A 25878-nucleotide genomic window follows, 5' to 3' on the forward strand; every position below is an offset into this window, starting at 1 on the left:
AAAGGAAATAGGTAAAGGTGATACCTAAGTTTGTGCCACCGGTGAAGAAAAAGCTCGTAGGATTTCAGTAATGCATCTGGTATTATCTGAGACAACTAAGTCCAACTGGTAGGGCGTCAGGGGGCGTGTACGGCGAGCGGAAGGGACAAACTGTCCTAACTGTTTGGGGTCTGGTTTCCAGGTTAGGGGTTTGGCAGGGGCTGAAAGTACCCGTTGGCGGAGAAGTCGGCTGGACCATGTCGGCCTTCGAGAAGCCTCAGATCATTGCCCACATCCAGAAAGGCCTCAACTACACGGTGTTTGACTGTAAGTGGGTGCCCTGCAGCGCCAAGTTTGTGACCATGGGCAACTTCGCCCGGGGCACCGGCGTCATTCAGCTGTACGAGATCCAGCACGGGGACCTCAAGCTGCTCCGGGAGGTGGGTGCCGGGCGAGACGGCCCTTGTCCAGGATCTGGGAGTACCGTTGGGGGGCGAGTGCGAATTCGGAGCGTGGGGTCTGCATTACGCCAACGCTTCCGTCCAGTGTCCCGCAAAAGCACCGCTCGAGCCGCGTGGGCGGAGTGGAGTTGATCGCAGATGGAGCAATACTTCTGACGTACGTGCTTTTGCCCGAGCCCAGAGTTCTCCTCAGCGGGCGAGTCCGTCCGCGCCCTCCCGGCCCCTCCTCCAGCGGCCCCTGCGGTCCTGCGCGAGGTCTCGGGAAGTGACGGGACGAATCCGGGTCTAAATGCGAAGCTCTTCGGGGCAGTGCGCAGTTACTGGAGGGTCTGTGAATAGGGGGCCTTGTTAGTAAAATGCTTTTTCATGCAAACAGCCAAAGCTGGCGCCGGTTTGCCTGCCATGTAATTGCAGGAGATCCCCTAACTTAACATTTATTCTTTCCACAAGTATCAGTTGATTGCCTGGTATTCCCTCCCAGGCGTGTGAATGACAGTATCCCCAATCTCAGGGAGTTTTCTTGGGAGAGAGAATCGGTTAAATAATCAAACCAATAATGCATAAGTACAAACCAAGATGAATTCTCAAACAAAAGAACACGGTTCTATGAGAGTAAAAACAGCCCCCTTTCTTCCTCGCTGAAATCAATAGTAGAAACTAACTAGGCCAAAGTAAGAGTGAAGGACGAGGTTTCCATAGGAAACGGCCTATGCGGAAGCTCAGCGATGGGAGAAAGTCTCTTCTTAAGAAACAGGAGTGGTAAGCAGGGACCAAACGTTGCAACACCTATACGTCATTTAAAATTTATGCCTTTCTCCCCCTAAGATTAACGACATCATTGAAGGGCTTTAAGCATTGTGTGGCATGATCACGTTTACAAGTTTTGAAAAGCTCATTAGTGAAAGAATTTAAGAATCACGTTAACTAACACTTTTTATACCTGTTTACAGTTTTAAAAAGTGCCTTGATTTGGGTTACCTGGAAAAAATGATCATACTCAGGTGTTTAGGGTTGTAATAGACTACAGGGAAGGTTGACAACTCCAGGGATCAAAAGCTATAGAGAGAATCTGCTTGGAGGAGTCAGAGGTTAAACTGGTAAGTAAAGGATGAATACAGTTTCGATAGGAAGCTTAGATTAGAAGGTAGGCTGGGCTCCATCCCACTTTAAATGTCTATGCGTGTCAGTTTTCTTGTTCAGTTTGTCTTCTCTAGTCAGGGACTCAGTAAATATGGCTTGTTCTTTTGTCTGTTTCCTTAAGTTGTTCACCACTTGGCCCCAGTCACCTGTTGCTGTTCTAAGGTCCAGTTCAGATTATTTGATTTGTGAAGTCCCTTCCTGATCCCCACACAAAGTAACCTTTCTTACATTGCATTCTTGTGGTATTTACTCTCTGTGCCTGAAATATATCATTCTGTTCCATTTATCTCTAGATTGTAAGCTCCTGGAGAGTAAGGATGGTGTGTTTTTTAAAAAATATATATATATATTTTTTAATCGACGTTTTAGACTGAGAGGGCCAGGGGAGAGACTGAGAGAAACTTCAGTGTGAGAGCTGAACATCACTGGGTTGCCTCCTGCACGCCCCCTTCTGGGGATTGAGCCCGAAACCCTGGCGTATGCCTTGATCTGGAATCAAAACCAGTGCAAGGGAGGACACCCAACCAACTGAGCCACGCTGGCCAGGGCAGTGTATTTCTTTAATATGGTATGTAAGGAGCAGTAACTCAATAAATTACTTGTTAAAAGAATGAGTAAGTGGCCCTAACTGGTTTGGCTCAGTGGATAGAGCGTCGGCCTGTGAATTCAAGGGTCCCAGGTTTGATTCCGGTCAAGGGCATGTACCTTGGTTGTGGGCACATCCCCAGTGGGGAGTGTGCAGGAGGCAGCTGATCGATGTTTCTCTCTCATCGATGTTTCTAACTCTCTGTCCCTCTCCCTTCCTCTCTGTAAAAATTCAATAAAATATATTTAAAAAAAGAATGAGTAAATGGATGTCTGTAAAGGATATAACTTGGCTAATTTATTTTTTCCCTTTAAATTTTATTTTGTATTGGTTTCAGGTGTACAGCTTAGTGGTTAGATAATCATATACTTAGTGTAACTTGGGTAATTTCAATATTGGTTTATTGATTATACAGTTGGGGTCAGGGGTTTAAACAAATGGGAAACATTAGAATAGCAGAAAGAAATTTAAAGGTGAAGTATTAGGAACAAATACCAGTCAAAGCTCAACCAGAGAGCATCTCCAGACTTGTGATTTTTTTTTTATAAGACTATGATTTGTATACATTGCAGGAATACACTTGTTCCAAAAGTGAAATAGTGCTCTTTGGTCTTTTCTAGAATTTCTAGAGGATTCTAACGAGTTTTTCAAATAAATTTGCTTTTTAGCAAAAGTAATGTCTTAATGATAGAACATTGTAGAAATACACAGGGTGACCTCAAAAATGTATACACACTTCGAATAATTATAAAGGCAGTGTTTATTAAAATACATTTCATTTTCAAAATGTAATAGAATCAGCTGTAAAAGTGTCTATACATTTTGGGGGGGGGGGGGCACTCTGTAGATAGGAAAATTAACATCACCCGTGATCTCAACCCTAGGAGTAACCACTTTTTCTATTTCACCTGTATGTAGGGACTATTCTGAAGAAGGACCAGAACTATTTGATTGATGAGTTCTTTCTCCTAAAGAGCCTGCTGTCTAAAGAGGATAAAAAAAATGGGAAAGCATTTAAGAATTTACCTTGTATTTGGCTGTGATGATGCAATGTGAAAGAATATAGATTAAGTACAAGTTCAGTGATTCTTAACTCTTAACGTGTATTGTTGCTGTTTGTGTGTGTGTTTTAAGATATTCATGGCTTGGTCCCACCCTTATAAGTTCTGATGCACTGGGACTCTTGCTTTTAGACCTGGGTGAGGTCTGGACATCAGTATTTTTTCAGCTTTCACCAGATGATTCTAATGAGTACCAGGGTTGACTTCATTGGGGCTAGATGAATTATTTTATTACAATATTAGGATACAGACTTGATTCTATCATTGTGGGATCACCTCAAGTCAAAGCCTGTGCATACAAGACAAAAAGGAAGGAAGAAAGTGGATCTTTGTTCGTGCCTTCCTTATGTTATTACTGAAGATAGATGGGAATGACACCAAGGCCTCCATATACAGTTGAGCGGTTTGTTGCATCACCCATGGATGTTTGGTCAAGAGTACGAGAGCTGAAATCTACCTCTTTCATCAAGCCTTACCCCTGAGACTTCATCAACCTGTAAAAGGCACTTTTTTTCTAATTGGCACAAAGGACTGGGGGTAGCCCTGAAAAATAGCAATATACTTGGGGATGTTTACACTTTAAACTTTAGTAATGAGCTAATACAGCTCTGCTTTTTAGCCCCTGTGGCACTGAATTCACTACTTGTTAGCATTTGGTTGGCTAAATCTTTTAATGTTAATTAAGTAGTGCCAGGGTGTGGAGGAGGAAATACTGACAAGCTGTACTAGACCCACCCACAGACAGAACAAAAATAGCTCTCACTAGAATTATCTATCAGGGGCTTCTTTAATCATGTTAACTTATTGTAGCAAAGAGAACCAACATCTGGGTCAAACAGGACCATCATGGATGGTTATTTCCACTACCATATAGCAAAAGTTAATATATACTAACTAGAGGCCCGGTGCATGAAATTCGTGCACTGGTAGGGGCCCTAGGCCTGGCTGGCGATCAGGGCTGATAAGGTTCCCTGCCTCCCCGCCTCTTCCTTCCCTCGCTCCCTCAGCAGCCCCCCACCACCGCTGGTTGCCCACCATGGTCTGCGCTGCCCCCTGGTGGTTAGTGCACATAGCAAGCGGTCGAACTCCTGAGGGGACACTTTGCATATTAGTCTTATATGTATATATATAGATAGATAGATAGATAGATAGATAGATAGATAGATAGATAGATTAGAGGCCTGATGCACAAAGATTCATGCAAGAATGGGCCTTCCTTCCCCTGGCTGCCAGTACCGCCTTCATTCTGACTGGAGCCGCCTTTCCACCTTCCCACACTACCCAGAGGCCTGGAGTGGCTGAGGCAGTGCAGAATGCCTGCGTCGTTGCCATGGCGACAATGCAAGCATCCCGACCCCCGGCTGCTCGGCGCCTGCATATGCAAATTAACCCACCATCTTTGTTGGGTTAATTTGCATACTCACTCCTGATTGGCTGGTTGGTGTCACGAAGGTATGGTCAATTTGAATCTTTCTCTTTTATTAATGTAGACTAGAGGCCTGGTGCACGAAATTCGTGCATGGTGGGGGGCTCCCCTCAGCCCAGCCTGCACCCTCTCCAATCCGGAACCCCTTGGGGGATGTCCAACTGCCAGTTTAGGCTCAATCCCGGGGATCGGGCCTAAATCGGCAGTCAGACATCACTCTCACAATCCGGGACCACTGGCTCCTAAATGCTCACCTGCCTGTTTGCCTAATCGCCCCTAACTGCCCCCCTGCCAGCCTGATCACCTGTAACTGCCTCTGCCTGCCGTCCTGGTTGCCCCCAGTTGCCCCCTCCCCCCCACAAGCCTTGTTGCCCTGAACTGTCCCCCCCCCCCCCCCCGCCGGCCTGGTCACTCCCAACTGCCCCCCTCTGCTGGCCTGGTCGCCCCTAACTGCCCACCAGCCTGGTCGCCCCTTATTGCACCCCCTGCTGACCTGGTCGCCCCCAACTGCCCCCCTGCCGGCCTTGTTGCCCCTGACTCCCCCCCCTCAGCCTGTTCACCCCCAACTGCCCCCCGCGCCAGCCTGGTCGCCCCACGCAGCCTGCTGTTCAGTCGTTTGGTCGTACCTCACCAACCCCCCTGCTGGCCTTGTCACCCCACGCAACCTGCTGTTCGATTGTCCAGTTGTTTCGGTCGTGATGGCCCCTGGCTTTTTATATATTAGGATATGAGGTGCTCCCCATGGCCTCCTAATGCTCTGAGTCCCTGGCACCATATTCTTGCCCATTAGGGCCCACCTACTTCTTACTGAGAGGGCTGTCTTCACTCTCTGCCTCAGACTGTGGGAGCCATTACCCATGACTTAGAGCTGGAGAAACCCAAACCCGCTATGAAACAAGTGGGAGGAGGGAGTGTGGAGCTGTTTCATCAGTTGGCATAAGCTGGAGCTGTGGATTAGTTTAACCATAGAAATTGTGTTCTCACATTGATTAGGTGTTGTATCACTATTACAATGTATCACTAGAGGCCCAGTGCATGAATTCGTGCAGCAGTCGGGTCCCTCGGCCTGGCCTGTGGGATCAGGCCGAAACCGGCTCTCCGACATCCCCTGAGGGGTCCCGGATTGTGAGAGGGCGCAGGCCAGGCTGAGGGACCCCACCAGTGTGCAATCAGGGCCAGGGAGGGAAGCAGGAGGTTGGCCAGCAGGGGAGGGAGCGCGGGAGGACTCCAGGGCATGTCCGGCCCTCTCACTCAGTCCCAATCGACCAGACCCCAGCAGCAAGCTAACCTACTGGTCGGAGCATCTGCCCCCTGGTGGTCAGTGCACGTCATAGCAACTGGTCAACCAGTTGACTGTCTGCCCCTGGTGGTCAGTGCACATCATAGTGACTGGTCAACTGTCTGCTCCCGGGTGGTCAGTGCACATCATAGCAAGCGGTTGAGCGGCCTTAGCATATCATTAGCATATTATGCTTTGGTTGAATGGCCGACTGGACACAGCCTATTAGGCTTTTATTATATAGGATTATTTCAGGTACTTTTGTTTGAAGGAAGGAGCAGGTGGGGAAGACACGTGATTTGAAAACTCCTTTGTTCATTGACAAACATTCTCAGTATTGTCCCATTGTAAGATACTCTTCTTTATAAAATTGGAAAAATAACTGAAATAATATCAATCTAATACAGTGAATAACTGATGTTATCTTGGACAACCTATGCATTATAAAGAAAGACAACATTCTATGGTTCTGTGCTTCTCATCAGTATGGTCCTTTACAACCATGTTCTTGTAGATGACTAGTTTTTTTTTAATCTTTATTGTTGAAAGTATTACATATGTTCCCCTTTTTCCCTCATCGACCTCCTCCAGCTAGATAACTAATTTTGTTTAGGACAATTCCAGGGAGGCTGTGAATGCTTTGTTTTATACCTGGCTACATAGTAACTGCCAATTTATCTAGATCCCAAACCATGAGAAAGCTCAATAAGCTGAGAATTTCCAAAGCTTTGTACCATATAATGATGTATTTTGAACCATGAAAGGAAAGTTTACAGTTTGTGTGAAGTGAATTTTCTTTTCTTTTTGTTTGTAAGTTGCTATGTATACCCTATATGGCAATGCCCAGCCAAATGTTGAAAGTGGTAGGGAAATTATTTTTTAAATTGTGTGAAGCAGGCCCACCTTAATGGGAGGGATGAAGATTGGCACAGAAACTGAAGGTTTACAAGGGGAGATGCCCTAGCAACTGGAGAATTCTGTGTAGGGAAAACAGTTTATCTGGATATATTGTTAAGTGAAAAAAAAAAAAATCAAGTCAAAGGCCAATATATGATGATCCTCTTTATACTAAAACAAACTTATGTGTGTTTGTAAATGTATAGAAAAAGGTTTCAAAGGATGGGGATTACTTCTGGGGAGTATCAAAGGAAGACTGACTTTTTGCCCTTTTGTCTTGTTTTGTTTGAATTTTTAGAGAGAACTGTATTATATAAACATTAAGAATAAAAAATATAAAAGTTGTAGACACCAAATATGAGGAATAGTTTTACCATATTGAGGCTGACAGTAAATGGAAGGTGATATTATAAGGCCAGAATATAGTGTGGGACAGGCATCAACTAGTGGCCTTATCTGATTATAGATTGTCCAGAGTTTCCCAGCCAAACCAGAAGGAAAAGCAGACTTCAGGAGGGCTGTCAGTGACCTGGGAGGTGAAGTTGGGGTCAGTGGGGACCTGGAGAAATTAGAAACATCAGGAAGTAAACGAGTAATGAAAGTTCCACAGCGGTGGGAGTAGGTGAGAGTAGCATAATGCATGTGTATATGTAGGAGGAGTCAGGTAGGAACTGATCCTGTAGTCCCCCACCCCCATTCATGGTTTTGTTTTCCACAGTTTCTATTACCCATGGTCTGAAAATATTAAATGGAAAAGGCAATAAATAAACATTCATAAGTTTTAAATTGCATGACAATCTGAGTAGTGTGTTGAAATCTCATGCCATCCTACTCTGTCCCACACTGGTAGGATGGCATGATGTATATGCTCCCTGCCTGTTAGTCACTTAGTAGCTGCCATGGTTATCATATAGGTTTCAGCACCACAGCACTTGTGTAAAAATAACCCTTATTTTTATTAATGCCCAGAGCCATTCACATAACTCTTATTACAGTATATTGTTATAATTGTTCTATTTTATTATTTAGTTACTAGAGGCCCGGTGCACAAAATTTGTGCACGGGGGGGGGGGGTCCCTCAGCCCAGCCTGCACCCTCTCCAATCTGGGACCCCTCGAGGGATGTCCGACTGCCCGTTTAGGCCCGATCCCAGGGGATCGGGCCTAAACGGGCAGTCGGACATCCCTCTCACAATCCCAGACTGCTGGCTCCCAAATGCTCGCTTGCCTGCCAGCCTGATCACACCCTAACTCCCCTGCCAGCCTGATTGATGCCTAACTGCTCCCCTGCCAGCCTGTTTGCCCCTAACTGCCCTCCCCTGCACGCCTGGTCCCACCCAACTGCTCTCTCCTGCAGGCCTGGGTCCCCTCCAACTGCCCTTCCCTGCAGGCCTGGTCCCTCCCAACTGCCCTCCCCTGCAGGCCATCTTGTGGTGGCCATCTTGTGTCCACATGGGGGCAGCCATCTTGTGTGTTGGAGTGATGGTCAATCTGCATATTACTCTTTTATTAGATAGGATAGAGGCCTGGTGAACGGGTGGGGGCCATCTGGTTTGCCCTGAAAGGTGTCCCGGATCAGGATGGGGGTTCCCTTGGGGCGTGGGGCGGCCTGGGCGAGGGGCCTGTGGTGGTTTGCAGTCCGGCCACGCCCCCCGGCGACCCAAGCAGAGGCCCTGGTATCTAGGATTTATTTATCTTCTACAATTGAAACTTTGTAGCATGGAGCAGAGCCAAGCCTCCTGCTTGCTCGGTGGTGGTATCCATTTCTATTGGGATTTATTTATCTTCTATAATTGAAACTTTGTAGCCTTAAGTGGAGGCCAAGGCAGGCCAGGGCTTCAGAAGCTTGGCTTCCTCCATCACCAGGGGCAACCCTAGCCTCCTGCTCTTTCCAGCTCCGTGGCTGCCGCCATTTCTGTTTGGATTTATGTATCTTCTATCACTGAAACTTTGTAGCCTTGAGTGGAGGCCTAGGCCGGCAAGGGCAGGCAGAAAGCTTGGCTTCCTCCATTGCCAGGGAAACCCAAGCCTCCCTCCTGCTCTCTGTAGCCATAGCCATCTTGGTTGGGTTTATTTGCATATTCGCTCCTGATTGGCTGGTGGGCGTGGCTTGTGGTATAGCGGGGTGATGGTTAATTTGCATATTACTCTTTTATTAGATAGGATTGTTAATCTCTTACTGTGCCTGATTTATAAATTAAACTTAATTATAGGTATGTATAGGAAAAAACATAGTGTATATAGGGTTCAGTACTATCTTCTGTTTCAAGCATTTACTGGGGGTATTGGAACATATATCCCCCATTGATAACGGGGGACTACTGTATTTGGGCTGTAAACTCCTTGAGGGAATGGTCAGTCTTACTCATCTTTATGTCTTCTTCTGCCTAGTTCAGCTGTGGGCAAACTATGGCCCACGGGCCGGATCCAGCTGTTCTATCCGGTTCTCTTGCTCTCCCCTCTGCTCCTTTACTTTGAATTTATATTAGTTCACACAAACACTCCATCCATGCTTTTGTTCCGGCCCTCCGGTCCAGTTTAAGAACCCATAGTGGCCCTCAAGTCAAAAAGTTTGCCCACCCCTGGCCTAGTTCATTGACTTCCATATAGTAGGGACTCATTACTAGTAAATGTTGAATGCTCGAGTTGGGCAAAGCTATAAAGCTCTAGACTTGGATATCTTTATCTATGACAGAGGGGTAGTATTAGATAATTTCAAGGATCCTTTCTGTGATATGTTCTTCTTCATGTGACTTCCATAAGCCGCATGCTTTAAGTAGTGCATTGGTATATAGTTATTTTACTAATGTGATTATATATAATACTCAGAGCAGTAGCCTGTTAAATGAAAGGAACATGAAAAGATTGGCTAATCCATACTAATAGTGGTGCCTTTGGTACACACAGGTATACAAATCTCTATGATTGAAAAGGTCCCACAGAGAACAGGACATAAACATTCTCAGTTTAGAGGGTTCTGCAGGGAAAATTATGAAATACTCATAAAAATTTTTGTTCCTGTAGCCATCTGGAAAGAGCAATATCTTCATTATGTTCTCATTTCTACAGAGGATATTAAAAGAGAATACCACATTAAATGCAGAGATGTTCATATTTGCAAATGAATGGAGATGGTAGAGTTATCAGCATTTGAACATCTCATTAGCGAGATGAAAGGAAAGGCAAAATTAAAACTCATTCTTTTTGACAGTTACATACTTTTAAACTATAGAAGAACTAGAGGCCTAGTACACGAAATTTGTGTACATGGGAGGGTTAAGAGGGGCATCCCTCAGCCCGCCCTGGGCCCTCTTGCAGTCCGGGAGCCCTCAGGGGATGTTCGCAGCAGTCAGACATCCTTAGCGCTGCTGAGGAGGCAGGAGAGGCTGCCACCATCGCCGCTGTGCTCACCAGCTGTGAGCCCGGCTTCTGGCTGAGCTGCGCTCCCCTTATGAGAGCGCACTGACCACCAGGGGCAGCTCCTGCATTGTGCGTCTGCTCCCTGGTGGTTAGTGCGTAGCATAGCAACCAGTCATTCTGCTGTTGGATTGATTTGCATATTAGCCTTTTATTACATAGGATGACTAAAGGAAAGCATGATCATTTTTATCATAAGTTTTAATTGCTTTTTATATTACCACCTTATGTAAACCCTTTAATAAGGCTGTAAATATCATGATTATAAATAGCTGACATAAATAATATATCTTCTCTCCCTCCCTTTTATCAAGATTGAAAAGGCCAAACCCATTAAATGTGGAACATTTGGTGCAGCATCCTTACAGCAGAGATATTTAGCTACTGGAGATTTTGCTGGAAACCTTCATATATGGTAAGATTACTTAATTAGTGGTAAGACCTGAGATAACAGTTTCTTTGATAGTCTTATTACTCTTCCTGTGAAAGAGAATTCTAATTTATCTTTAGGCTTTAGGTATTTAAAATAATGTTATCAGTATTTCTACATATGCTGTTTGATGCTACTATTTAATAACTTGTATTTGTAAATAAAGGGTTATTCCCTTCCACCTTGAAGGATGCAATCTATAAAAATACACATGTAGCCCTAACTGGTTTGGCTCAGTGGATAGAGCAGGGGTGGGCAAACTTTTTGACTCGAGGGCCACAATGGGTTCTTAAACTGGACCGGAGGGCCGGAACAAAAGCATGGATGGAGTGTTTGTGTGAACTAATATAAATTCAAAGTAAAGGAGCGGAGGGGAGAGCAAGAGAACCGGATAGAACAGCCGGATCCGGCCCGCGGGCCGTAGTTTGCCCATGGCTGGGATAGAGTGTCGGCCTGCGGAATGAAGGGTCCCAGGTTCAGTTCCAGTCAAGGGCATGAACCTTGGTTGCGGGCACATCCCCAGTGGGAGGTGTGCAAAAGGCAGCTGATCGATGTTTCTCTCTCATCGATGTTTCTAACTCTCTATCTCTCTCCCTTCCTCTCTGTAAAAAATCAATAAAATAATTAAAAAACAATACACATGAATAACATGGGGGGAAATTAGATACTGTGTGCATTTCAGCAGTACATTTGACATTACAGAATGATACACTGAGCTTTTGTTTGTTTTAATTTTTTAATGTGGAGCTCCCAATTCATTTGAAGTTCTTTTAATATGTTAGCTAACATCTAAGCACAACTTTTTAGGAACACATCTGTTGAGCAAATCAAGATAAACCTGTTTTGAATCAGCAAAATCATAATTGTGCCAAATGCTTTTAATTTTCATGTTTTACCAAGAGTTATTTTCTTTTTTTAAATTTTATTTTATTGTTTAAAGTATTACACATAGTAGTACATATATCTCCTTTTTTTAGAGTTATTTTTTTATATTTAAATTAGAATTGAGTGAATTCAAAATTCTCTATTTTTTAGGAATATCTCTTAATCATCTGAAGTACACACTGATGTTCTAGAGAGAAACCGTCTTTCCTGCCTGTTTTCTAATGTGACCTTTTTGGATTTCTCACTTAGAATCTGCTACTTTGTAATTAAATTACTTTGACCTATTTATCTGTCTTAGGCTCCTAATATAAAACATAATGAAGCTATTTTAATTTATCCTTGCTTTAACTGCTTAATAATTAAGTTAGCATTTATTACAATGCATTAGTCCTCACATGCTATGTCATATACTTTCAAAGAAATTGGGAGAGAGACTTGTCTGAATATTATTTTAAAAAATAAATATATTTCAGCACAAGAATATAGAACAAATGTAACAGTTGACTTTCTTCCTAATAGAGTAGAACAGGTACTACTGACCTATTTTCATTGATGTCTTTTGTTTATATTTAAAAAATAATGTTTTTTAAAAATCTGTAAAAATAGTCTTTTAAGTAGAACCTCAATCCTGTTTAGTCTCCTGTTTCTTTCACAGTAATGCTATAAAGATAAACATCATGTCTAAACTAGGTTGAACTATCTCAAATTTGCTAAGTGAAATTTTACACATTTTGGCTCATAAGTTGGGATTACATCATGAAAAGCTATGTTCATTTTGTTTAAGTGTAAGTTATTGAAACCTGACTTGTTAAAGAGAAATGTGGATAGAAGCTCCAATAGAAAAGCAAAAGAAGGGGAGCAAGCGAGAAAAGGGATGTATTGCTATAACCTACTTGAGCCATTCATTATCCAGCCATCTCCTGTAGACTCAAGCACACGTAATAGTAGCTACTTTCTTGCATTTCTTTCTCTTAAATAGCCTAGAATTAGACAAACTTCAGCTAGTTTGACTCTCATATTTGTGACCAGCATGATGATAAACTGAAGAATACATAATTAGATGAAAAATCAATATGGAACTCTGAGAAAATAATAAATGATAAAGTGGAAAACGTGTACCTAGTACACACTATTCATATAATAAAATAGACCTCAGAAGATCTCAAGATGAAACTACCAAGGCCAACTTTGGAAACATTCTAAATCCTTTTACTTTATATTTAAAGCAGTAATTATCAGACTTCAGTCAGCAAAGAGTCCACAGGTTTGGGACCCCATCCCAGAGATCCTTATTAATGATGTCTGGGGAGGAGCCTGTGAATCCGCACTTATTAATAAGCAGACCTGGTAATTCATCTATGAAGAACACTAAGTAAAGTGGACATGGGTTTGAATTCCAAGTCGAATAATGACCATTCTCATTGAGGGCTTAAAAGATGCTAAAGTGGAGGGAAGAAATTGGGAGTATTTATATAAATTCATAGTCAAATCCTTATTTTTAAACAAAAATCTAAATATGGAATGCATTCTTACATTTTAGTAGTGAACTAAATGTTTGTAAGTAAGAAGCTGTCTTCTATTGTTTAGGAATTTGGAAGCTCCAGAGTACCCAGTGTATTCCGCAAAGGGCCATAAAGAAATTATAAATACTATAGATGGTGTAGGTGGACTAGGAATTGGGGAAGGAGCACCTGAAATTGTGACTGGCAGCCGAGATGGTAAGTCAAAGTATTTTATGTACAGTATTTTAATTTTTTTTAAAATAAATCTCTATACAACAGTATATCCTCTCTGTGTGGAAATCCGCAGTAACCCTTACCCACTAAATCTAACACTCTGCTTTTTTAATAGGCAGGTTTGATTGCATATCCCTAAAGTGTTTCATTCTTGAGTATTTTGAGATAGAGGAAAAGTACTTAACTATTTTAGTTTTGAGCAAATTCAACTACTAATAACCATAGTTTCATATGAACCTTGAAGGATTTCATATTTCTTTATCGGTTTTTGAGGCAGCTGACAATATAATGTGGGTGGCAGCTTTTCCTTTTTTAAAAAGCAGAATCAGTACTTGTGAAAATTGTCACGTTGAACACTGAAATTCTGTGATCCTTCCGCTGAGCATTGTAGAAAGCTCCAAGGACACCAAGTGCTTTTTGCCTTGCGGTGACTAAAAATGGACAAGTCTTAAAAGAAAAGAGAGGGGAATTTTCTGATAGTTACTCAAGAGCGGCTCTGTTTTTAAAATCAAATATTCTTTCCAACCCTAGAAACAATACAGAATATAGAAGGAAAAACAGCATTCAGTCCACCACACCAGCATAACTATTAGGTGTGCTTTTCTTTCCAGTCTTATATACAACAATGAGTAGCTACCAGTGTGTGTATGGTTTTATATCTTACTTTTTCCATTTAATATTTTGTCATATGTAAATGTTGCTGTTTTCATACTTACATTTTAATGACTACGTCACCTTCCATCCTGTGGAGGTGTCACAATGTTCTAACCATACCCCTGTTAATAAGCATTCAATTTTTTGTTTACCTCAAATTTTTGTTTATTGTTTTGGGAGAGTGACTTAAAAATAATAAATAAGTATCATTATGTATATAACTCTTTTGGAATAAATGTGTGTTGTGGCTTTTAAAATTTGCTGTCAAATTTTCCAAAGTATCTTTTTACCTTATCAGCTACAATGGAAGAAATAGATTTCCAGTCTACCCTATCAGCATTGATTTTCCTAATTTTTTAGGTAAAAATGGTACACCATTCCAACTTGTGTTAATTTATTTCTGTATAGTATTTATTTACCAGTTAATTTTGCTGTTTGAATTGTTTGTTTATGTTCTTTGTTCAAGTAACTGTTACAAACTTAATATAAATTTTATCAATTTGTATGAAGCTAGTGGAGTGATATATGTCTTGTCATATTTGCAGGAATTTTTTTCTCCTTAACACATCTTCTTAATCAACAATTTTATTTTATTCTTGGAAATAAATCAAGTGGAATAGTGCCCCCTTTTCTACATTTATTATCCCTCTTAAGGATTTTTTAAAAATGCTTTTCCTATTCTCTCTCAGGTACTTGCCTTTTAGCCATTTTATTACATGCATTTGTGTTTCTCAGAAGCAATGACATCATTTACTTAGCAGTCCTGTAATTTGCATTAAAATGAGGAAGTTGAAATTAAATTAAGAATTATTTGTTAATTTTTTAAAATAATTCTTTATTATTGGAAGTATTACATATGTCTCCCTTTTTCCCCCATTGACCTCTTCCAGCCCACTCCTGCCCTGTTAATTTTATTTAATATTTCCCTGTTCTCTATTGCCACAGGGAAATTAAACTTAATTATATGAAATAGTATTCTAAAACCCAATGTAAGAAATCGTAGATGTAAAAATTAGTTTATTCTTCCATATAAAGAATAATGTCAATAGTTATATGGGTAGTAAGGAAATAATTTAAATGGCACTGGTATTATTCTAAGTAACTAATACATTAGTTTTAGGCTTAAGCAAAGAAAATAAAGTGTGATTTGAATTGCATAACATCTGTGTTTGCCTTGTCAATCATACCGTGTTGATAATTTAGGAACAGTTGTTGGCTTTTCTGTATATCTATTTGGAAATTTACTAGTAAGTCAGACATATGGGTTATATCTCTGATATTAAGTACAACTTACCCACTTAGAAGTTAGAAAAATGTGAATATTTTTTCAGGTGTTATAACATCTATAATATTACCATGTATACAGGAAGCCATAGGAAGAGAATACAGAAAAGAAATGCCATTATTTGCTGTTGAATTTTGCCAGTGCACTTTTATGTATGGCAGGAACTGTGAAGGTGTGGGACCCAAGGCAGAAAGACGATCCTGTTGCTAATATGGAACCCGTACAGGGAGAAAACAAGAGAGACTGTTGGACTGTGGCGTTTGGTGAGTTATTGAAGAACTCTTGGATTTGAAGTATCCAATGGTAAAAGCTTCAAGGAATTCCTGGTGGTCTGTTCATAGTCTGTGGATTATTCTGGCAGTTTATTGAGGCAAATAGACATGGTGGTTAATGTCATCCTCTGAGGCCTGGGTTTGAAGTCTCATGGTCTACTTATTGGCTGTGTGACTTATTGGCAAGTTATGAAGCATCTCTGTTTCTTGGTAGCTTCATTTGTAAATGAAAGTAATAATAGAATTTACTTAATAGTGTTGTTATGAGGATTCAAAAAGTTAATATATGTATTGTGCTTAGATTATTAAGTGCTCAAAAATAATTTGCTGTTACTGTGTACTTGTGTTTAACTAGATAATATTGACCCAGTAGGAACCAAATGCCAGTAATGGAGCTAAGTAGAGCCTCAAGGGCAAATGGTAACCTTACAGATCTTACATTATACTCTCTATAGAGTATGTTTATTTTCTAGAAAGTAGTTATACCATTATGAAATTATTTCTTATAAATTTGACAACTGTGTTTCTCTGTTAATATATTTAAAGTGAATGCTGGTTTTGTAGGACTAATTGATGTTTACCCTGTATCTTGCTGAGCACCAAAATTAAAATAATTTTTGCTAGTAAGAGGTATAGGCCATATTTAGTTTTAAATGTCTATTTTATTTCCCTCTTTTCTTAGTATAATCCTATGTAGATAACAGACATTAAAAGTAGGATTTAACAATACATGTGATTTGTTCAACTTTTTATGTTATTTTAAAATTGCACTGTTATTTAATTAGAGGAAAGTTTTAGACTTTCACTATAAAAAATAAATTGTTGTATGGGAATTACTATGTGTGTATATTTTGTAAGCAATTATATAAACTTAAGACATATGCTTGGGGAGAAATTTCAGGGTTAGTATTTGGAATCATCATCTAAAACTTGGTTTAATAATTAAAAAGTAATTACCTTTGGGCTCATTAAAGCCTTTCATCATTGATCTAAGGAACATAAGTACAATTTTAAATATAGGTGCTTAAGTTTAAAAAGAAAATCCATTGATTTGACAAATTTTTATGAATGCCTAAGAGACTCAAAGCGGTGGGCATATAAAGGTTAAACAGATGTGTTATCTGCATCAAGATGCTTATAGTTTAGTAAAGAAGACATGATATCTACATTAATTATAGTACAGCCCTGGCTGGTTGGACTCAGTGGATAGAGCATTGGTCTATGGACTGAAGGGTCCCAGATTCAATTCTGGTCAAGGGCACATGCCTGGGTTGTGGGCTTGATCCCCAGTAGGGGATGTGCAGGATGCAGCTGATCAATGATTCTCCCATTGATGTTTCTCTCTCACTCTCTCCTCTCCCTTTCTCTCTGAAATCAATAAAAATATATTTAAAAATTTATAGTACAAGGTAGGAGTGATAAAAGGTCATGAGAGACATGGACAAATGCAGAAGGAATCCCAAGAGAAAGATGACCAGGGTGAGGGGGCATTTTTGACCAAAAGGACATACAGAATTTGAACCCCTGAAATTGGAAGGAAATTTCAAGTATAAGGAATAGCTTGAAAAGTGTCCAAGTATGTAGAGGAAATACTGTAGTGGTAGAAATTGCTTTAAAGATGGCTCATACCCACAGCCAGAGGTGTTTAGATGGTCTTAGAAGTCAATAATATTCTCGCATATCCCTTCACTATAAAATGAGCTTTAAAATAACTATATCAAATACCAAATTAATAATCTGATGTCCTGTCAGGATCGGTAACATGAGATTCTACCCAATGTGATTTTGTAAAATCTGATTCAGTACAAATGATATGCATTGGTTCATAAAATTATTTTACCAGCCTTCAGATTAGCATTTATAAATATCTGGAATGTTGTCTTGATCTGTAGGTAATGCGTATAATCAAGAGGAACGTGTTGTTTGTGCTGGCTATGACAACGGTGATATCAAACTGTTTGATCTCAGAAGTATGTCATTGCGGTGGGAGACAAACATTAAGAATGGGGTAATGTACATTTGGATTCTTTTATATTTATTTATGTATGTATGTATGTATGTATGTATGTATGTTAATCCTCACCTGAGGATATTTTTTCATTGGTTTTTAAAGAGAGTGGAAGGGAGAGGGAGAGACAGGGAGAAATATTGATGTGAGAGAGACACATTGATTGATTGCCTCCTGCATGCACCCTGACCAGGGCCAGGGAGCCTGCAACCAAGGTATGAGCACTTGACCAGAATTGAACCTGGGACCCTTCAGTCCGCAGGCCTATGCTCCATCTACTGAGCCAAACCAACTAGGGCCATTTGGATTATTTTTAATTTCTCTGAGCATGTTTTCACCTACCTCTGAACTACTACAAAAGGAAGGTGATTCTAATAACTCATCTCAGTACAACCACTCTACCAGTGGTTCTTAACCTTTTGGGGCTCTGAGCCCTTTGAAAATCGTGGACCCTCTTTTGGAAAGTGAACACACACCCAGATGTGGTATGGCAGTGCTGGTGAGTCGCCAGCCCCTGTTGCGGACTGTGGACATTGTGCATTGCGCGTTGTCATATCAAAATGAGCACATAAGAGGCTTTTTTCTGCGAATAGGAACCCTAAAATAGTAATAGCCTTTCAGATTTTAGGTTCCTGAGTTGTATGCCTCTCATGAGCAATGTAGCTCCTTCCTGTTTCCTAAAGTCAGCCTTGACTTAACTGTGCACAATAATTGGGGAACTCAGGATAGTTTGATCTTATTAACCAAGAAGAATTTTTTTTTATGGTTTAAAAGTTTTTAATGTATTGATTCCGTTTAAATGCTTTCACATGAGCTAATAATTTTAAAGTTGTTTTACTTAGCTTAAAATAACCTACTGAATAATATTCATTAGACCATCAATAATAAATATTCTGTATTTTCAGGTATGTAGCCTGGAGTTTGACAGAAAAGATATAAGTATGAATAAGTTAGTTGCTACGTCTCTGGAAGGAAAGTTTCATGTTTTTGACATGAGAACACAGCACCCAACCAAAGGTTTTGCTTCTGTTTCAGAAAAGGTAAATCTGAGGGGAATGCCTTTCTATGAAGAGGAATGTTCTTAGCTTGTTTTAGACTAATAAATAGAATTAGTCACCAAGGTGCCTTCCAGGTCTTTATGGGAAGGGAGCTATTTTTAATAAATTCTTGTGGGATCTTGACAAGGTTTTCTCGACAAAGAGTACTTTCAGAAAGCTTATCAGTTTTAGACTTCTTGATTATAATAAAGGCCTCAGTTGGATAGGAATCTTATTTTATAGTTTAAGGAGCAATCATAGGAAAAGTAGCTGATGACAAGTATGTGATAAACATACTAGCCTTGCATTTCCTAATAAATATATAATATTTGTATTTATACCTAATTATATACTCATAGGTGTATACCAATATACACCTTAGTATAATACTAATTATATACTTTTCAAAATATATCAACATATATATATAGTCATTTAATCACATTTTATTTTATATTCCAGTTTGTTATATTAAATAAAATTATTTAAAGTGTTAATCACTGTGATTGATACATAGTAGGTGCTCAAAAATGTATTTATTCTTTTATTCACACTTATATACATACATACTTTGCCTTGTTTGAATAGTATTTGTCGAAGCTTAGAAGGAAATGTGGTATTACAATGTTAGAAAAATAGATGAAGAAAACAGGGCAAAGGGAAAATACTTGTTAAAATGGTGTCAGAAGTGAGGGGATTGCATAAAATTCATGCTGAAACATCCTCTCATTTGCAAGAGATGGGTGAGAAATGTGAGTCTGAGCTTCCTCCGTTATAAAAATAAAGGTCGGTTACAGATTTGTAGTTTGCATGAGATTAAAATATATAAGTTTTTCAGGAAATAAAAATTCACTCCTTTTCTCACTCTAACCATGGATTCAGTAGTACTTCCCAAATGTTCCTATTTTGTCTTATTATTACAGCAATTATTATTGCATGTAAATTACTGCCACTGCCTGATGAACTAAATTCTTAACAAGATAAATATATTTTTTAATATTGTTTTGACTTCATTGTTTCAGAGTATATTAAGTATCTATCAACATAAAACTCTTTACTAAGTTGTTTTATATACAACTGCAACATGTTTCTTATTAGCTATAAATTATAGTGTTATCTTCAAAATTTTTTTCTTACATTTAGTTAATCTAGTAATTGCTTAGTCTGACAAATAAATGACTGTTGTATTTTAAGAGGTCATATCTCATCTTGGTTTGGGGTTTTTTTATCATCTTCCAGCTTAATTTGTTTTTAAACTACAAAACAAAATTAAAATAAGTTTTAAGAGCTTGAACCTAATCACTTGAGGACTCACACACTTAAAGTGTATATTTTGAGATGTGGGTTTTTTTTGCAGTTTTTTTCTTTTAAGTATAACAAGTCTCCTTTTTTCCCAATTGACCCCACCTCTGAGGGAAAGCCCCTACCGCCCCAGTATCTGTCCATTGGTTATGCTAATATGCATGCATACAAGTCCTTTGATTGATCTCTAACCCCCCTCCCCTCCCCTGCCTTCTCTCTGAGGTTGGATGGTCTGTTCAGTACTACCTTGTCTCTGGATCTGTTTTTGTTCATCAGTTTATGTTGATCATTATATCCCACATATAAGTGAGATCGCGTGGTATTTATCTTTCCCCAACTGGCTTATTTTGCTTAGCATAATGCTCTCCAGTTCCATCCATGCTGTTGCAAATGGTAAAAGTTCCTTCGTTTTTATAGCAGCATAGTATTCCATTGTGTAGATGTAGATGTATATTATGACCATAAACACTGTACATAAGTCCTTATGGCCCTTATTTTGAAAACCAGACAAGTCCAATAGTGTAGATTGAAAATAAAGTTCTGGGAGCTTTCAGTTAAATTTTATTCTGTCTGTGGGAACTCTCAGTACTATCCACTCAGTTTTGCTGTGAACCTAAAAAACACTAAAAAATAAAGTTTATTTTTTTAATATATATATATTTTTTATTTCAGAGAGGAAGGGAGAGGGAGAGAGAAAGATAGAAACATCAATGATGAGAGAGAATCATTGACCAGCTGCCTTCTGCATGCCCCCTTCTGGGGATTGAGCCTGCAACCTGGGCATGTGCCCTTGGCTGGAATTGAACCTGGGACCCTTCAGTCCGCAGGCTGACACTCTATCCACTGAGCAACTGGCTAGGGCAATAAAGTTTATTTTTTAAAAGTTCAATCTATCTTTATTTTCCCTTAGGAAGAAGTATGTGGTTTGTATTTTACGTTTCTTTTGCTCTTCAGAGTGAGCTGGAGACATAAATGTATGAAATCTATTTGCATAGTTTATATGGTACTATAAACTTAGACTTTTTTTTCTTTTTTTTTTTTTTATTAAGGTATTATATGTGTACATATCTTACCATTGCCCCCCTCACCCCACTCCCATACATGCCCTCACCCCCCAATGTTTTGCATCCGTTGGTTACTCTTATATGCATGCATATAGACTTTTAATCTGATAACACATTAAAAAAAAAATCCAGTACAACTTTGTTTCATAAAGCAATAAAGAAAAATTACGTTTTTTTCCTGATTTCTGATGGGTTCTTCTAAATCTTTGGAGCTATTATAAAGAGAAGGACCAGAAAAATAATTACTTTTATAGCAGTTGTTGAAAAGATAGAAGAAAGATTTCTTTATTTGCAGTTTCTCTTCCAGGGCAGTCTTTGTCATACAAACTTATAACCACGTTGTGTGCCTCTCCTACTGTTTAGGCTCATAAATCTACTGTATGGCAGGTCCGACACCTGCCCCAGAACCGAGAGCTGTTTCTGACAGCAGGAGGCGCCGGCGGCCTCCACCTCTGGAAGTAGTAAGTCTCTGCTCTGCACCCGGCTCGTTTTTGGGTCACTTGTGGGCGTGAAGTAGGAATAGATTGAACTTTTTCCCCTTATTTTCCTCCTCTGACTTAGTTCATTTTGCTATGATTTTAAATTTTATTGTATTACATAAGTATTATTTTCTAAGCATTTTAAAAACAAATTTACTTCTTTTACACATACTAAATAGTAATCTTTTGACTCATTAAATATGTTTGTTATTTAGTTGTCTTCCATATATTGTAGTGCGGTCAGGGGCCAGGAACAATTCTTTTCATAGATTTGAAATCATGGATTTTTGCTGTATTTTTTTTTTTTTTTTTAAGGAAAACTTTCTGCAAAAGCTTTTGTGAAATATTATAATCGGGTCGTTAGAACACTACCTCTAGAAGATAGGAAAAGGGTTGAAATTGTTAGTTTTAGATCCTAATAATTCAGTTGCCCAAGTTCAGATAACATCCTTGTGATAGAACCAGAACAGAGCCCGAGGGCCCTGATTGATATCCAGGAAAAGCCTTGTCGTTGAGTTTGCTTTCTGCATACCATAGGCATGGTGAGTGACAGGGAAAGCTTACCATGCACTGCGCTCTGAATCCCAAGGGCCTGAAGGTGGAGTTACTAGTAGCTGCTCATTTAAAAGGCCTGATAAAAACTACATTAATGGTTCTCTTCTTTCTGTAAACATCACCCAAGGGGGAAAAAAAGAAATAAACACAAGCCATAAATGAAAGATAATGTTTGAAAAAAGAAAGAAAATAAAAATACCATCTTTAATGCTTGTGGGACTTTCACATTTACAAAATACTTTTATTTTTTTTAAATATGTTTTTATTGATTTTAGAGAGAGGGGAAGGGAGAAGGATAGAGAGATAGAAACATCGATGAGAGAGAGATATCAATCGGCCACCTCCCGCATGACCTTTGGTGGGGATTGAGCCCACAGATGGGGCATGTGCCCCTATTGGGAATCAAACTGGGGACATCTTGGTTCATGGGTCAGTGCTCAACCTCTGAGCTACACTGGCCAGACCACAAAATACTTTTCTGTTTATTAGCTCCTTTTAGAAGTTAGAAGGGGTTCTAAAAAATAGGGCTACAAAAGCATTTAGGAATATAGCTGACCAAAAACCAGGAGTGAATGCTTTAGATCAAAACTATATAGTTTCTGTGAATAAAAATCAGAGGGAAAGTGTTGAGAGATCTGGGAGAATGCCTGGTAGATAGGTTATTTGGTAATTTCCCTTTTCTCAGCACTTTTGTCCATTGTTCCTCCCTGACTGTTCCAACCCGTCTTTCCTCTGGGATAGACTCTGCAGATCCCTCTGAGCCGTGCAGCGGCACCTCACTGTTCGACCTGAGGACCAGACTCTTTAGGCTGCTAACTGGAAGCACTGAGTCCAAGTTTTCTTGGCAATCCACACGTGGAGTTGTTTTCCTTATGATATGCAACCATGTTTGTAGCTGGAATTTTTGACTCTTGTGGATTTAATTAATACCAGTGAAGTTGGGTCGGTATGCAATTAGAAATTTGTAGCTTATCTCAAAATAAACTTGAACCTTTACCATAACAAATATCTAGTCTAATCTTCAAATTGGTTTGGAGCTTTGCTCTCAGGTATTATACCAGCAAAGGAGATCTGGTTTTTGCCAGTCTCCCTTGGTAGTAATTCCATTAAACTATAAATATTTCTTAAGCACCTAACCAAGAATTCCTAAGGTAACTCATCTAGTCATTTAGAAATTGTTTTATGAATGAATGGCCCCCAACATGCTGATTTTTTTGTTATTGTTGCATATTTTGAAAATCTCAAAACTTTAACAGTCTGGAGGGTTTGAAAAGTCTTTGTTATTTATTAAATACTATATTGCTGTAGCCTTTGCCAAGAGATACGAAAAAAAAATCTGTTGGCTATCAAAAGGAATTGTAGGGTCTGAGAGGAAGAAAGAACAGTAGGTTATCTACCTATCACTTCTTGTATTTCTGCTCTGCTTCTCTGTTGCTTTATATCCTGAAACTCCTGGCCTTTCTTAGCATTTATAAAATACAGGTAGTATCATAGTTGATACCTCACAGGCTTTAAAAGGCCTTTTAAGGAGGAGCAATACCCTAGTATTTCACTAGGAACACATCTTCATGCCAAGAGGGATGTTTCTTTTCCCCTCTCTCAAATTTAGCCCAAATAGTATTTATAACTTGTTTGCTTTCAACTCTTCTTATTATAAATTTATATTTTCAGCTGAAAGAAAATCACATGGTTCAGAATGGCTTTTTTTTGCGTTTTGAAGCAATGATGTTTAGGTCTAAAATCTCCTCCCAGCAGTACCTGCTCATAGAGTGGTATACAGAGGTCCTGGGATCTGGCATGGAGCTCAGAGAATGGGTGGATCAAGTGTCTGCCATCCATTCTGGAAGTGTTTGGACGGGTTCTGCAAATGGTAGTTGCAGCTTTTGCCTTTACACATGCTGTATCTCTTTATTCTTGCTTTCAGCGAATACCCTGTTCAGCGGTCAAAGAAAGATTCCGAGGGAGTAGAGATGGGAGTTGCGGGTTCGGTCAGCCTTTTGCAGAATGTTACGTTGTCTACCCAGCCCATTTCCAGTTTGGACTGGAGTCCGGATAAAAGGGGCCTCTGCATCTGTAGTTCATTTGATCAAATGGTGAGAGTACTGATTATTACAAAACTCCATAAAATTTGATCTGAAGATTTTGGACTTTGAAACCTTCCAGCGGAACACTCAGAGAATTTAGAATGTGCTCTGCATCCTCTGACTCTCCTTGGACAAGGCTGGATTTGACTGATGAAAAAGGCCCAGATGCAAACCTCAGGCTCGCCTCTCTTGGTGTGGAATGCCCAGCGGTGAGTTCCAGCCACCTGGATGGTCACTGGTTTGCTGCTGCACAGGGGGCACCACGTTCTCCAGAGCCAGCTTTGTTCCTCTCCCTCCATTTCTGATAAAAGTTGGTACTTGTCTATATTTCACCATATTTACATTTGTTCTGTGTCCCCAAATTCCATATTTTATAATAAACACTTGTGTTGCATTTCAGTGTTCACAAGGTCATGGTAGGGATCACTTCATTTGGTTTAGGATGGTTTGCCTTGGTAAAACTACTGTGAATTAACCTTCATAAATATACTCAGAGCTTTCACAGTCACTCAGTTTCAGTACAAAACATTACTTCACAAAATAACCATAGTGTGCGGTCAAAATAGATTTGGATAATGTTTAGCAGTGTAACTCATAAAATGAAATACTGTGATTTTCAGAGACCTCTTTTGTACCTAGAAACGGAATTAAATTAGTGAGACTTTCCATTGTTGACTATGGTAAGTGATGTTGAGATGTTCAAGTTTTGGGGTTTTGTAACTTTACTTTTTGTCAAACTTTTTAATATATTTTATGAATAAATTTTTGTTTTTGAAATCTATGGTAGATCTGATTCTTTGAACTTAGTAGTAATAAAATAAACACCATCACTTCTTTTGCTTTATAAATGCTTAATAAGTACCTCTTATTCACTTTGTTTCTTCACTGTTCAGATCTTTGGCTAAGCTCAGAGGTATTAATTGTATCACACTTTCATTAAGCCTACCCTCCCTCCTGCATTCAAGAGACAGAGCACCTAAAACATTCGTAATATATGAAATTCATGTGATTTCAGGGGTTCTTGGAAAGTCACTTGTTTGGAATATTAAATTCAGAAAATTAACTAAAAAAAAACAACCCCAGAATCTTGGATAGGACAATACTATGGACATAATTATGAAAGTAAAATTAAATTGAACTTTAAAAATACCTATCCCTGCTTTTTGTTTGGTTTTTATTTGTTTGTTTTTAATCCTCACATGAGGATTTTTTCCCCATTGATTTTTAGAGAGAGTGGAAGGGAGGGAGAAAGAGGGAGAAAGAGAGAGAAATATCAATGTGAGAGAGATACATGGATTGGGTACCTCCTGCATAGGCCCAGACAAGGGCCTGGCAAATACTTGGAGTTTTCAGTTACACTGAGACACTACTGTTGTTATCTGCCTGACCACTTTCAGTGAATTGTCTTCCCCTGGAAGGAGGCACTCTCCTAGGTAAAGACCCTGTGATGCCCTGACCTCTTGTGGGGAAATGTGGGCATTGCAAACCTTTCGTCACAGAAGAAAATGGTTTTTGTCTTTCAAATGCAGCTGGCAAAACCTTTCCTGTTCATTTTACTGTAGGCACACACGTCAAATTGGGCCTCAAGAAAGACATTATCTTAGAGAAGGTTCTTCCCCAAATGGGAGTGTTTATGAAAAGTAACATTCTGTATGTGATAACACTTCAAAAGTCGTATGATTAGCTTTATTCTAGATTCAACCTTATTTTTAGTGCACCATGAGAGATGACTTCCAGGAGGAAACATTGGACTTTTTATAAAGTGAGGAATTATCTTGTACACTAAAATAGTATATATGCCTCCACCTCCCACCACCGATTCATTCTATAAGTTCTGATTAT

The 25878-nt window shown here is 39.6% G+C and overlaps 1 protein-coding gene across 1 annotated transcript; it reads left to right on the forward strand.

The window, feature by feature from the left end:
- The first annotated feature begins 117 nt into the window (after nucleotides 1–117).
- DNAAF10 (dynein axonemal assembly factor 10) lies at nucleotides 118–24817 on the forward strand. Its single transcript, XM_080686262.1, has 8 exons — nucleotides 118–419; nucleotides 10560–10660; nucleotides 13148–13278; nucleotides 15397–15498; nucleotides 17400–17515; nucleotides 18421–18555; nucleotides 21282–21379; nucleotides 23877–24817. The coding sequence occupies exons 1-8, from the start codon at nucleotides 237–239 to the stop codon at nucleotides 24082–24084; spliced, it is 1074 nt and encodes a 357-aa protein (XP_080542388.1). The 5' UTR covers nucleotides 118–236; the 3' UTR covers nucleotides 24085–24817.
- Nucleotides 24818–25878: the final 1061 nt, after the last annotated feature.

This window comes from Plecotus auritus, assembly GCF_963455305.1.
Source record: "Plecotus auritus genome assembly, chromosome: 8".
In the NCBI taxonomy this organism is placed as follows: Eukaryota; Metazoa; Chordata; class Mammalia; order Chiroptera; family Vespertilionidae; genus Plecotus; species Plecotus auritus.